The sequence below is a fragment of the Glycine max genome, chromosome 18, assembly GCF_000004515.6.
Source record: "Glycine max cultivar Williams 82 chromosome 18, Glycine_max_v4.0, whole genome shotgun sequence".
Classification (NCBI taxonomy): Eukaryota; Viridiplantae; Streptophyta; class Magnoliopsida; order Fabales; family Fabaceae; genus Glycine; species Glycine max.
This window is the reverse complement of record NC_038254.2, coordinates 50,845,886-50,861,285: the sequence shown is the minus strand read 5'-3', so window position 1 is coordinate 50,861,285 and position 15,400 is coordinate 50,845,886. Positions and strand designations below refer to the sequence as shown.

At 34.9% G+C, this 15,400-nt stretch overlaps 1 protein-coding gene across 1 annotated transcript; it reads right to left on the bottom strand.

The window, feature by feature from the left end:
- Positions 1-3,856: 3,856 nt before the first annotated feature.
- On the bottom strand, positions 3,857-14,146 carry LOC100803055 (mediator of RNA polymerase II transcription subunit 33A). The gene is made up of 11 exons (XM_006602673.4): positions 13,499-14,146; positions 12,641-13,006; positions 10,875-11,173; positions 10,673-10,764; positions 10,220-10,583; positions 9,863-10,073; positions 9,663-9,777; positions 8,544-8,705; positions 6,990-7,659; positions 6,348-6,554; positions 3,857-5,201 (listed from the first exon to the last, which is right to left on the bottom strand). The coding sequence occupies exons 1-11, from the start codon at positions 13,891-13,893 to the stop codon at positions 4,084-4,086; spliced, it is 3,999 nt and encodes a 1,332-aa protein (XP_006602736.1). The 5' UTR covers positions 13,894-14,146; the 3' UTR covers positions 3,857-4,083.
- Positions 14,147-15,400: the final 1,254 nt, after the last annotated feature.

Below are 15,400 nucleotides of genomic sequence, written 5' to 3'. Positions count from 1 at the left end.
TCTTTAATACATTGAATTCTCTCAATTAAATTAAATGTAAAACTATTAAATTTTTATATCAAAAAGTCCAAAGTAACGTACATATATAGGAGATATTAAACAAAACAATTTATAGCACCATATCTTAAAAAAAAACTATTAAAAAAATTCAAAATAAAGAAATCAACGAGGAATCGATTGGTGTGAGAGCTATTTTCTCATAATTATAAATCTCAAATTCAAATCCCAAATATACAACTATGGTAACTAATTTTTTTTAAGATATATGTGATCTAAACAAAAATAAAAAATTATATAACTGTTATAATAAAAAAATTAATTAATAGTTTTTATATGTTAATCTCAATTAAAAATAATTTATCAAAATCAGTTTCTTAAGAATTAAAAGATAAAATGAAATATAGAGTAGATTTTTTTCTACCCTAGCTTGATCTTGTTCAATGTTCAATGTTCAATGTTAATGATAATATTTATCTAACAATTTTTTTATTATATGTTTTTATATAATAAAAAACAAACATTTTAATATATTTTTTCCAAATAAATAAAATGCAAAAGTAATCTAATATTATATGGACAAATACCATCATCTAATCTTATTTACCTCTTTACTATTTCTTTTTTCTTTTTTTATTGTTGAGTTTTATTCAACTCAGATTTCATTGAAAGAGAAAAAAGAATGTTGTGTCTTTAGGGAGAGAATAGTTTAGCCTTGTTGCATCTCCCATTGCAAAACCACCGAATGGAAGGGAAGGGGTCCTCTCATACAAAAGTCTCCTTTGCATAAAAAATATCGTGTTGACCTTATTGGAAGCAATCTTTTCAAGATTAAGTTCAAAGATGGAATAGGCTAAAGCCTCATTGTTATATTGATGAGAATATTCAATAGTAGTTATAGCTTTCGTGGAAAAATGTTTTTATTGTGAAGCTCTTGGGAAAGTTTATAGGATTTCTTACTATAAAGGGTCCGTCAAAGACTATAGGGAGACCATTGGGAGGTATTGACGTAGTAGATGTGGGGAATGATTTCTTCATGGTAAAAATTGATTTTCCTAAGGATGATTTTTTATAATTATCTTGCAATTCAACCACATGTAACATATTTTATTTCCTATAACGTTATATTGATACAACTTTTTGGATTCGTTTTCCTAACCTTGATATGGAGTACTATGATGACAGTGTTCTTTCGGTTTTTTCCATGTGGTGGGATGCTTGTGGTTGAAAGGCTCTTTTCTTCAGAGTGTTTGTGGTCACTCAAGATCATAGTTATCAAACTCTTAAGTTAACTCGTTAATTCTTATGAGTTTATAAGTCCACTTGTACTCTACGAGTTGACTCTTGAGTAAACTCTTTTTTTACTAGACTTTTGATAAATTCTATAAACTTTAAGTAAACTCGATAGACTCTCGAGTTTATCACCGAGTCAATGAGTTAGCAAGTTAAAAAGATTAGATCAAAATGTAAGTCATTCTCAATGTCTATTTAGCATTCAACATACCTTCATTTAGCGTGTTATCCTCAAATACAAAATTCTCACCTTTAATAATATCAAACTCTTGTTCTCTAATAACATCAAATCCTCGATGAGAATGATCTACTACTACTATCACCTCTACAAGTTATTGTCTAGTAGTGATGTATTATTACTAAACTTGATTATTTAAATAGTCTGAACTTTATGATTTACTGTTTTGCTTTACTTGAAATGTGTTAGGAAGAAGAAAACGTTGCAGCCAAGTATAATAACCCTTGTGCATATCAGTTGTAGATAATTACGTGGAGTTAGTTAATTCAGTTGCAGGTTGTTAGAGTCTGTTAATCCTGTTAGTTAGGTTGGTTACGCATGTAAAGAAAACTGCAGTATATAAAAGGCTGCATGCATAGTGAATAAACCATGCAAAAGCTTATTTCCAGAATTCCATTGCATGCATAGTGAATAAACCATGCAAAAGCTTATTTCCAGAATTCCATTTCTCTTTTAGGAGGAGCCTTGTCTCGAACTAAGACACACTATCCCCTCTACTCCTAACAAAATGTTTAATTAGTTTGTTATTTATAGATATTTTATTATTATTTTTATATGAAATAAACTTTTACGACTCTACGAGTTGAGTTCACGGGTCGAGTCTATGGAACTCTCACGAGTCTGTATAAACTCTCGAGTTTGATAACTTTCTTCAAGATGATTATGATGCTAATGGAATTTTGGTGATTGGAAGGTTGTTGTTCTCAATAGCTTCCCCCAATTCATTCATATGAGAGTTAAATGGCGGAACACATCTCCTTGGTTGTTGACAATTGTGTATCGAGCCCCTCAAGTTACTGGAAGATAGGCACTTTGGGATGATATTATAAATGTAACAAATTTTGTGGCTAAGTCTTGGGCTTTGATTGCTGATTTAACTACACCTTAGGTTGCTGTGAGAGAATTGGTTACTTTCAATCTCAATTTCATAGAGATATGGACACCTTCGAGAAGGTCATGGAAGAAGGTAGGTTGATTGACATGGAATTTCTTAGGGACCTTGCTACTTGAAAAAATGGCAAGATAATAGTTAGGTTGGGTAGGTGTCTGATGATTAATATTAGGTGGCGTATGAGGTTCTAAGAGGTGATTGTTATTCGCATATGAGCTGGATGAAATCTGATCACAAACCTACTTTTAAGACTTGAGAAACAAATGACCAAGAACCAACATAGAAGACCTCTTCAGGTTCGAAGCAGATGGGTAATCCACTAGGATTTTCTTTCCATCACGAGGACACGTTAGGGAGCAGATGGGTACGGGATACTATCCTTGAAGGTTAGGTTTTGATTTTAGGGTTAATTTGTTATGTACGTTCTATGTGAGTTCTATGATTTTTTTGGTTGTGGCTTTGTTTATGCTCTGTGTTTTTTTGTGTGCAATGTTCTTATATAGATGTTAGAATGATTCTTTTGATTAGTGCGAAGTTGAAAACAAAACAGAAAGGGATCACCCTTGGGAGTCCATAAACATCAAGGACTGAAAGGCATCCGAAGGTATAGCACAAACACCCCGATATTAGCTAAAATGTCAGCCACTCAATTGGCCTCACATTACAAAGAAATAATCCAGCTTTTGCAGAAGAAGTCAAGTGCTTGGAACACCAAGTCAGTATGCAAACTGAAATTTTGATTACATTAGTCATTATAATGTTGAACATTTAATTTGATGAAAGAAACTTAGAAAATAACATTTTTTTAATTTTTAATTAAAGTACATTTCGATAAAACTCGAAAAACTAGTATAACTACAGGTTTGAATCTGCAGAGAGGAGGTGACAGAAGGTAGTGTGAAAAAACGGATGAGGGTTAGGGATTGGAGTTGCACGATGGCCATAGGAGCAAAGGATCACAATTTTTTATTTTTAATTTTCAATTAAAATAAATTTTAGTTCATTAAAAAATAAATTTTATAACGGTCAACATTCATTATGTGTTATTTGACCGTCTAGATAATGATTTGGATGGAGGGATCAAAATCACTAATTTTTTAAAGAAGGGGAACTAAATGTCTCAATTTGAGAATAGGGGACCAAATTTGCTAATGGAAAAAAAAAACCAAAATTATATTTTAGCATAATTTTTATATATACAAGGTTTCTTTTAAAATACTTTTTTAAAAAATAAAAATTAATCAATCCTACAAATCAACGTAAATGATTTATACACATCAAAGTCAATCTCAATTTTGAACAATAATTTAAATTTTAAATTTTCTACAATTGACATGTTATGTCAACTTAATGACAATTGGTGCTATTTGATTAATAAATGAACTGATGAAAGACTCATTTACATATAAATATAAGACAAAAAACAGCAATATAAATTTTTCATGAGCAATAATATTTTTTTTTTCTTAAAAGAATTTCATCAAAGACTAGAGTTGTGGAGGAGCATACTACCATTTCGACTCCACAAGTCCATACTAACGGGATTGGGAGAAAATACTCAAAATAGCAATATTCCCACCTCACTTGTAGAATAGACGAGTAGACTTGCTATTTTCTCTGAAGCAATTTTTGTCATTACATTATTTAGTCTTCATAAATTCGATTATGAGCACGGCAGCATATGTTCAGACTCAATCACATTGACAAGTTCAGCAAGAGCTCCCATAGCTGCTGTGCCCCCTCTATGTAGCAGAGAGAGTGCCAGTTCATGTTCATTCCATCTGCTTAATCCGCGCGCCAATTTCCTCAAAGTATCCACCTTCACTTCTTGAACCCATGCTGGTGCAAGACTAACCATCAATCCCACCAAACAGCAGACATAGGTTTTCCATGTAATTGGATTGCAACTGAGTGAGATTTTTTTCTCCATGACTTCTGCCAAGAAGTCCAAATGGACCTCAATGGTACGTTTCCTTCTATTGAATGTCCCTGATGGTAACTTGGTCCCGACACCCCATATGATTGACCCAGACAATATCAACAGATATGCCATAGCATAACCCTCAAGTATATATGACCCAACACTATCATTGTTTTGCTTCACATCCCTTGACGACAGCAGCCAGGTAGGAATAGTTTCCTTATACAATTCCTGGACCAGTAGTATCCCACCTGCTGCACATAGAAGACTTGCACCAAGTGTAGCCACCTCTTTTGCACTTTGAGCGGAAAGGGATAGTGATACTTCATTGGATTTTATGTGGCGAGAGCTGGCACCCGTCCGTCTACCGGCTAATTCATTAGAGTACTCTGTCACAAGACCCACAATTATATCGTTTACATACTGCACATTGTGTATATTTCGACAAGATCGAAGAAAAAGGAATCCAGGAGCGACAAAAGGATAGGGACCAGGGGCAGTAATGGTGCTACCCAACAGGCCATTCACATTACACTCAGCAGTCAGTTTTGAGGTTGAAACACACAATGTTCCAAGGAATGAGGTGAAACAACTTCTCAACAGCTGAGCTACACACTCATTGCTGTGTCTAAACACAGAACGGGAACCTGATACAACAATGAAGTTGTGCCAGCGACGAACCTTTTGGGCCCACAGAGAGCCAATTACAGGCATACTAGGCCAAGGGCAACCTGATGCACAATTTTCCAAAGCTGCTCCGGTAATAGCATGCATGTACTCCTGGCTCTTGTCAAGTTTAAAAGTAATGGATAAACTGACCAGAGCTGCCATTGGTAGAGGAAGCATTACCGGTGAACCACCTACCATACAACAAAAATGTAACTTGTAAGCAATATAAATACACAATCACTGGATTGCTTAATCTCAAGTATACCTATTAATTATAAGAAGGGATTAGAAAACAATTAAGTTTGCAGATTTATGTCTGTAATGATAGTGATAAATTCATCACCTCAAGAACACTGTCTTTGACAAACATATTACATATATATGGATGAAATGTGTTCTCACCTAGCAGTTTGTACCATGTTAAGTGAATAACCCAAAATCCTTCATGTAATAAACTAAAAGTCTAAAACAAATAAATATAAATATCAGATACAAACTAAAGTTACCGACAGCATTTAAAGATCTCACTAGCTGAGAGAAGAACCAGCTACTTATGATATCCACCATTCTCAGCAAAGCCAATCAATGATATAAAAAATTTTAACCCTTCGATATTTTTAGAGCATGTTTGATTAAATTGAGACTTGAGAGGTTCACCACTGAAAAATCATCACTGCATAGTAAAGGAAAATAGTGGCATTTATTAATAAATGAGACCCTAAAACAAACTATTATGGTGTAATAATTAAAACAAGGACTAGAAAACATTGAATGGCCTCTAATATGATGAGTGTTTTGTACTTTTTTTTTAATTTAAACATTTTTGTTAGGCATTACTAGATTTAAATTGATGAAAAATGACAAATTTCAGCATTGATGTGAGACTGAAGGAGCATAGCTTGAAACATGACTATTTGACAACACTGCTATTTTCAGGCTTTCAGGATTTGCTTCTCTCTATCTACTAGTATTGTCAATGGAAAATAGCAGCAAGCCAAAAAATGCAAATTATACTAAAAAAACCTGCAGAACATAATTTTAAAAAACACAAAACAAACAGGTTATATCAAGAAAAATATTTTCTTACCAAATATAACTCTCCAAACGTATCACAAACATAAAATATAAATGCACAAGAGAGGAAAGAAGGAGCAGGGCTTGCAAAATTAAAAAGAACTGAATCTCATAATAAAGTGCAATTTTAAGAGACCCTAAACCCTAAATCTCATAAATACAATCTATAAGTGTGCATGTATCATGTGTGATGTTTTTGCGAGACTCGATAGAAATCCATAAAAATCAAACAGGTATATTAAAATAATGAACAAGGTAAGTACCAGAAGAACGGTTTGGAACCTCAACGCCAACATGAGTTAATATAGCTTTTATTTCTGATTCAATTGATTGAATAAGTGCTGCTGGACTAGGCCAATCTGTTCCATTCATTGGAACTAGTTTCCATACACCACGAGTAACTTCTGAAGAAAAGTAATCAATAATGGCAGCAAGCGATGCTGGAAGAAAATCAACAAGGTCTCTCAGACCTGCAAGTGAATGGCACATAAGAGTTAGAGTGATTAAATGAAGGTAGCACCAGAAATACATGTGCTTCTGTCCAATAACTTTTTTCTAACTACAACAACCAACATTTTTTATTTATGTATTTATTAGTTTATTAAGTATCAGCACCCCCCATTTACCCTAATTCGATGTGACCTCTTTGCATTTGAACTTTACAATCTTAAAATTAAAAACAGGGATGGCTTAATGAAACTAAACAGGAGTTAGTACAATGGCTTTGGCAATCCAGCAAAATTTTAACATCCAGAAAATAATATTGACAAAAAAGAGTTGGAACCAGAAAGATTATTTAATTTTCATGATTTAATTATCATCTATTAAAAAAGACACAAGAAAGGTGGGACCAAATTCATGGATGCAAAAAGCTTATAGAGAAGTAACGCTAGCATCTAGCCAACCTGTGGTCAATTCTCGTGATGAAATCCTCCCGTGAACACAAGCAGTTAAAATTGATTCAAGGACAAAAGGAAGAGCTTCCAGTACTTCCCATGCAGGAAGCAAGGGTCTTTGAAAATTATCTTCACCAGAATTCATGAGAGAACTACACGCGTTACTGCTAGCAGTAGTCGGTGATGAAGAATTACTTGATGAAATTCCACCTTTGGTTATCTTCTGGTAAATCATGCTTAAAATCATATTAGCAGTTTGATGAATGGAATTTCCAGTAGAAATGCCAGAAAGGGCAGAAGCAACACAAGATTTGTATTGACAATACAAGGCCCGTAATTTTGGAAATGAATCAATATATACAGGTTTAACAGATGCAGAATCAGAGAGACTTGGATTGCTTTTCAGTTTATCTTGGGAAAACATGGCACGATTATTGTGCAATGACAAAATATACTCCAAACCTCCAACTGCAACTCCTAATTCTGTGATGCACAGGTCAAGAGGGGGTCTACAGAATTTCCATAAACGAATAAGGAAAAGAAAGGCTAAAGAAAAGGTCATGTATGTTGATGTTGATGTCGATGTTGAGGAGGACTCATCGCCAGTGCTATTTGAAGTCGGTTTAATTGAGCCAAATGTCTCACAAAGTGGTAATAAAGAAGCAGCAACTGCGGGGACCTACACAAAGAACTTCTAATAAAAAATTTGACATTAACATGTGACTGGAAAAGAAATTAAAGGAAGTTTGTGCACTAATAGCTTAGAAATGGTGCATGAACTAGACAAACTATCTAAGGTTGCTTTAACTTGTTTAACCTAGCGTCTCCACAAAAGAAATAAAAATGGACTTCTATAAACTTTGCAGCTACTGTTAGAAATGTTAATGGTTTCAAGTAAATGTTTTGAATTTCAAGGCTGATGACTGATTAATTGCCACAACATGCTTGTAATACTCCTCCTACGGCATCCTCATATAAATTGAGGTGTAGGCAGGGAGAACACACGGTGTTTCATCCTACAGCCTATCAATGTTGCCTCATCTCTCTATAATTCTCTTTTCCACCTTCATTTCAATCTCTACAAGATTTCTCTTCAAGCTTAGTTCAGAAAACAAAATTGAAATTGAAATTCCAATTGCTGGAAGAACATAAAATTAATGTTCCTCCTTGGTATTACTCAGAGTTGGAGGTGAAGTGGATATAGGCGCATAATTGTAGCTGGGAATTGCACTTTTGAGCATCTAGGTAAAGACTTGGAAAGTGTTATATATTAAAACTGTTTTCCAACCATGGAAATTGGAATTTTTATAAAGAATTGAATTTTCCCATTCTAAAAAAGGCATATCAAACATGAAATTTAGAATTTAATAGTTCAATTCTGATTCCAAGGTTGATTTGGAGCTCAATTCCAAGCACCAAACAAGGCCTAACATTTTCAACAGTTGCCAACTGCTGCTGAGTAGACCCAAAAAATTTCCAACCTCATAAATTTGTGAGAAAGAATCTACAAGGGGTATCATATTCATACAGCCATCAAACAAATTATAGAAGTGATTCACTTACTACACCATATAAAGAAAGTATATGAATAGTATCGATAGAGGAAGTGCCACGGAGGACAGCACACAGCATGGGCATATTATTAACCAAAGGGCTCTGAGATCCAGAATGACTAGGAGGTACCGGAGAAGCAAGAAGCTTGACCACATGGTGGACCACATGTTCCTGCCAAGGAGACAAAGTTTAACATCAGATTATCATAAACAATAAATGACAAGGGACACAAAATTCAAGAAAGCAATACCAAGAACTGAGTATTCACACATTAATCCATAAGCCAGTACAACCAAAAGACATAACTATCATCTGAATGGAGTAGAGTTAATGCAAGTTTTGTCATTAGTCGTCACTGCAAAGAACAAAAAGCATGGCAACTTTTTTCCAGTTTATAGAAGAGGAGAAAAAGTAGGTTCAAAATCAGTAAAATCACAATCCAGGTTCATGATTTCTTCAAGTATTTAGGCCAAACCAAAGGATTGAATTAAACTAAATAAATAATACATTGAAATTTTCAATTAATGGTCCAAATAACTTAATGCCTGTATTGCATACCCTGTTCTTCAATTCTATTATTTGGGCAGGTCAACAATAAGATATAGAATACTTAAGTGAAAAACAAAAGAGGGTACAATAATTCAAAATAGGGTTGGAAACCAATGAGCAGCCTAATAATTACATTACAGCAATAATTGATTGCTTCAATTCCATGCCAATAGATCCAGTAGATTCCAAACCAGTCCATCATACTTGTATGCATAAAAGCTCCTAGATGAGACTAAGACAAGATTATTATGGTTAAGCTCCCACATTGGTTGAGTATATAGTCAAAAGACCCTTTAAAATAACTTGGGTAATCCTCCTACCTTGAGCTAATTTTTAGAGTGGAACTATGCACAGTCCATTCTCAATTTTAATAATTATATTATAACAAATCTGCAAACCTAAGTTCACAATTTTACCTCCTCTGGTAACAAGATTTGTAAACTTTAGGGTGAAAGTGGGAGTGAGACTTCATAATTTAAGAAATATGCATCCAAAGAAAAACCTGTAGCTCATCTAACCAACTGTATTGCAGGAGGACTTGCAATATCCAATATCTCTAGTAGGAGTAGAATTTGTGACCTGAATATACCATCCATGGCTGAGGGATGCACCACATAGAATCTTTGCAGCTGCTGGCCTTTCCACATCTGATCCATTTAATGCAATATAGTATAACTTCTCTATCTCCACCAGGCTAGGACAGAAGAAAAATCATGAAGATCAATCATCGGCAGTATAGATAACACCAAAGTTGAATCAAATTTGATACAAAAATAAACCTTGAGGCAGGGGTCACTGTAAGAGAATTTATAAGGGTATTGTTTAATGGCGTTCCTTCCATAAATATTGACCATGGAGATTTTTCTAGTGGTGACGAATCTGACAAAGACAAAACAGATGTAGAGACATAACCAGGCCAGAAGTACACTGATGTATCCATTAAATTCCTAGCTATGCAAGCTTCCACTATGAGATGCCTCAAGTTCCCGCCTGAAAGATAATTAATTCAGAATTATCATAGAGATTTGCAGAAAACAAATATAAAGAAAGTTGTATGCACATGATTATAATCCTTATTCATTGTAAACAATGCAGATGGAATCACGGACGTAAAGATTTAGTTCCAAAATATCAACCTGCTTTTGTATTGGTATTAGCATGAATTCCAGTGCCAGATTCACCCTTTCCATTCATAGTATTATAAATGAAGCTTGCTGCTTTTCTAGCTGCCTGGTTGGCTGCATCAATAACTAATGTAGGAGGGCATAGGAGGCCAGAAAAGTGTCCAAGGACCTGAACAGATGAAATCAGTCCAAGTTTCATAGAACTACCACTTTTCATTTCATGCCTGTATTCTGATTCCATAGACACCTGAACAGATGACGAATTATGTTCAGAGTCATCCCTTAGAACATTTGCAATTGCCAAGGGGACAATGCATAAAAGTACACATAGACGGGCCACAAGATGGGGAATAGGGCCTTCAGGAGGATCACGTTCCTGCAATAAACCATGAGGGCGGGGGGAAAAGTTAAATATTTGGTTAATACTACAATGAAAACAAAAGATTATTATGAACCAGTCTCAACTCGCTGCACAAGCCGAAGGGCTGAAAGCCAAAGTGCTAGAAAAGTTTCTTGCCAGCTAGCCTGGTTTAGTATTTGAAGTGTCTTGATTGCTTCTGCAAATAGTTCATGAATATTAGGAAAGAACTGAATCCTCATAACTTTCTGAAAATAACCTCTTAGTAAACAATAGTAAATCCAATGTAAACTCTCTCGAAGGATATACCTGTAAGCACATCAATAGCTGATTTGGTAGGAATTTGTCTAGAATCCATAGCATTCTCCATATAAATATCAAAAGGAACCCAACAAGGAGACTGACAAAATCTATAGTTGCATCTCAATGATGCCTTAAGCATCCCAACCAGCTGATGCTTCCTTAGGCAGTAATCAAAACGAGAAACTCCACGAATGCTTGCAGACACTTTTGTTAGGACTTGGTTTACTGATTTTAACTCTGATGAGGCCAACTCAAGGGATTCAAGAAATTGGAGCCTCTGCTGGAGGCAATTGAATTTTTCAGGCCTATCATACACAATGAAAAACAAAATGGGAAAAACCTAGTCAATTTCCCAGCACAAATCTTAGAGAGCAAGTACATATATGCATACAATAAAACTCATGCAAAATGTTGTATAAATAAAATTAACTTATATACTTTAGGAACTAAAATTGGTTATCCTCACAAGTGCTCACTGCTCAGACAAGAAGAGCAAGGATTACTAGGAGTTTCGACATATGAATATGTACTATTGAATAAAATCAAATTTCCCATACCATTTGATAATGGAAACAATTTATGTTTCACGCAACATTTACCAGTAAACAAGGAAAGCAGGCCCTTATAAAGGTATATTGGAACTTGAACTTGAATGGAGAGCAAACAATTTTCTTTGATTTTACTTGATAAGTCAATTAATGAATCCAAAATATGTTTACCCATCAAAAATATTCAGAAGGAAAAATCCTGAAGGATATGAATAATTTTGGATCTTCTATTATCTCGGCATCTCCTACTTGTTAGATGATTTCTTCATTGATAAGCTGAAAACAGTTTTTTTCTTTTTTGTTGAACTATTCAATAGAGGATATTATAAAATGGAGGAGAATTATAATAAACAATGGTTTTTTTAAGCTAGACTTAAAATGCCTACCACTGGACTACTGTTGCCATCCTGATTCCCCATGGAAGCAGAAGGCTCCCACGTGATGTTTCTTTAAAGCATGATTGTACATGAGAAACTTTCAGGCATACTCCTACTCATCCAAGTCAGCTCTGTCTTGCCATGGTCAATTGGATTGCATTTGGCTCTAATACCAATTGGTGCAAGACAGGAACATGAAAAGAAGGAATATGAAATGATTTTTCATTCTAGCACAATCTACCATAAAAGCTGGAGCCTCTTTCTCATCGTTTCTTAGATATATTTTGCACTCATATGGGTTAAAGGGCCTATCTTAGATCCATTAAAGGGTCATCACCATATTATCCACGCACCAAACTCAAAAGTGCTGGGTGTGAGGGGGTGTATTGGGAAAAACCCAAAACCCACATTCTAAGACTTTTTAGCATTCACAATTCACTAGACCAGGACACCACTTCTATATATGCTTTCTCTCACATACTGTCACATGTACAATATAAGAATCATTCTCATCTATAGTTTTTTTTTCTGATTAAAGTGAAGATAGCACAATCAAACAACATTCTGACACATAGTATACACACTGATCCCAAGATATCTGACAGTAACAAAATTATGAACAGAGAACAAATTTTAGTATCTACATTGTTTAATCAGGCAATAACGAAAAATGTTATCTATTTTTTCAAGCTCAACGGATTAGGCTAAAGATTATTTCAGCCTGTAGATTGGTTTGATGGCAAAATATGTTACACAGACAATCATAATATAGCAATTGATTAATTGAGAAACAATTACTCATAACTTTCAAGATAAAATACATATATATAAAAGTGGGAGACAATACATGTTCAAGAGAACAGACTGGAGCAAAATAGTAGCCTTTCTGCTTTCGGTTAGTCTTTCCAATACCTCTAAGGCGGTGAATGAATTCCGCTTCCTTATCTGTTCACTTTTCTCAAAACTCTGTGTCATCGTCGTCATATTCCGATCAATTTCCATATAATCCTCCTCATCATCACCACCACCTCCTCCAGTAACCAAACGCGATTTCTCACTAAACGTCACCTGAAACCCCCAATCAATCAACACGCAATCAATCAACGCCACAACAATATCGTAAAAGAACAGCACAAACACGTGCCCCAGCTCCAGATCGCGTATCTTATAAGTCTCCGAAAATCGCATCACAGCATCCACAGAATTCACCATCCTGCAAAAGGAACCACCATTTTCTAGAATTCAGTAAACAAAAGAACATAGACAGACACAGTTCCTCACGCGCTTCTTGGTGTTTGTGCTGTTCTCCAATCAAAAGTACAGTTTCACTCCAGGCCACACAGTAATCTGCGCGATAAAGGTTTGCATTACAGAATTAAACAAATCATGCAAACAAGCACGTCTTATACCTTGCTAAGTTGCATAATTCTTAAAATGCAGAAACATTTATTACACACGGATTACAAAAGTAAAACTCTAATTCCGATTGGAGAACAGCGCAAACACAGTACTTAGTAGTACTCAAGGTTTTTAAAAAAAACTGTCCGCGACCGCAATTGAAAACCCTATCAACCGCATTTGTGTTTTATTTGCGGCGATATCAACAAAAGTGATTATATTAAAAACCTTGGCAGTACTCAAGGAACTGTATGAAATTGATGAAGTGAGAGAGAGAGAGAGGTTAGGGTTTAAATTAATTTATTACTTGAGGTTGTTGGAGAGGGTAGGGAGGAAGGAGAAGGCGTGTTGCGCGAGGAGAGGGAGGAAGAGGGCGAAGGCGTGAGGGTGGGAGTGGCGGTGGCGAAGGACGTTGGAGGAGAGAAGAGAGAGTATTTGGAGAGGGAAGAGGAGGCGCGAGGAGAGAGCGTGGTGGATGAACTTCCAGATCAAAGGGTGGTTGTTGTCGAAGCATATTTGGGACACTAGAAGTTCCCCTAACTCGGGGCAGGGTAGGGCAATGCCCAGTGTGTTGAAATGCTCCACTAGCTCTGTGACCCATGCCGTTGGGGGTTTGTTGTTGCGTTGTTGCCAGAGCTTTAGCTTCTTTAGAACGCCTTCCCGCACTTGATCGTCCCACTCCAATGCCAACGCCAATTCCATGTCTTCTGTTTGGGGTTAGTTTCTTGGTGGGGGTGTCATTTTTGGCTTAAGGGGTTTGGGGGAAAGAAATGGAATGTAAATCAGGGGACACACACACTACTGGGTTGGAAGTGAATCAAAAAAGGATAAAATAGGGAGTGTTGTTGGGTTTTGGGATGTGGTTGGATAGTAGTATTGAAATTGATGGGGGTAGGTCACGCCTTCGCGCAACTCGCCGGTTATGCTTTCAAGCCCATCCTCGCTATTACTACACTTTTTGTACTTTGCCCACGGGAGATACTGGATGAGAATACGACAGGTCAAGCTTTGAAATTGAGTTTGATTTATAATTTATCAAAAATTTTTATTTTGGTTTGGTATGATGTTTTTAAAAGTTTTTTTTATAATAAATATTTAATATTTTATGGGGTAGGAGTAGATAAGTTAAAAAAAAAAAAAAGTCAATCAAAATAATGAGAAATATAAAAAAACATATCTAAATTGTGATTATATGAATAGAAGTTATGAGTAGTAATGTATAATCAAAGTCTCATAGTTTCAAAAAAAAATTAATTATATCTAAAAAATAATATTATATATTGGTATCCAAAAAATAATATATATATATATATAGGCTGGCCTATCAGGCTTACTTTTTAATAAATCTAAAATTTAATAAACTTTTAAAAAAGTCTGAGCCTAACATTTTAATTAAATAGGTCAGTTCATATCAGACTTTATGTAGATAGGTCGTAGACCCTGTAGACCAGCCTGACTTAGTTCGACCCCTACTCCTGCGTGTAGAGGAGATTTAGGAACACTTTATTTTTATTCTTTTAACGTACTCTTACTTATAATTAAAATTATTAAAGATTATAAAACTTGGGGCGCATTTGTTACAAGACAAAATTTAACTTTCTCATTAATCTTAAAATGAGAAATTATTGATTTTCCATAATTAATTTTAGTTCATTTTTCCTACTAGGAAAAAAGAATTTAACTTTTCGGAGTGAAGAGAAAGTTTTAATTAATTATTTTACATGAACATTTAATTCATGAGAAACATATTACAATGAGGGATTATGTTTGTTGAGCTTCAAAAAAATTTATCTCCTAATAAACATCTTTTAAAATAAAATTATTAAAAAATGTATAAAATTTAAGAGTATTTGCTTTTCTGATTGTTTGAATGCGGTGACACAAAATCTAACACACTTTCACCAAGGAAACAGAGATGAGATAAAAACTGAATATGAAACTGATAATCCAAACATACACTTAAACTTAGTTTGGTTACACATGTATATAATTTTTTGGTTACACAAACGTACTTTTTCTGTATAACGGGGTTGGTTGGTATTAATGTAAAAGAGAAACAAAAGATCATGAGTCAATTCAGTTAGCCAAGTGTTAACGGGACATTTCGATGTACGGTGATGTTACACTTAGAGGTAAATAAAGGTAGAAAAGGAATCCGGAAAAGAGAGTAATTTGAGATGGAAAATGTTCACGCTATTACGTAACACTG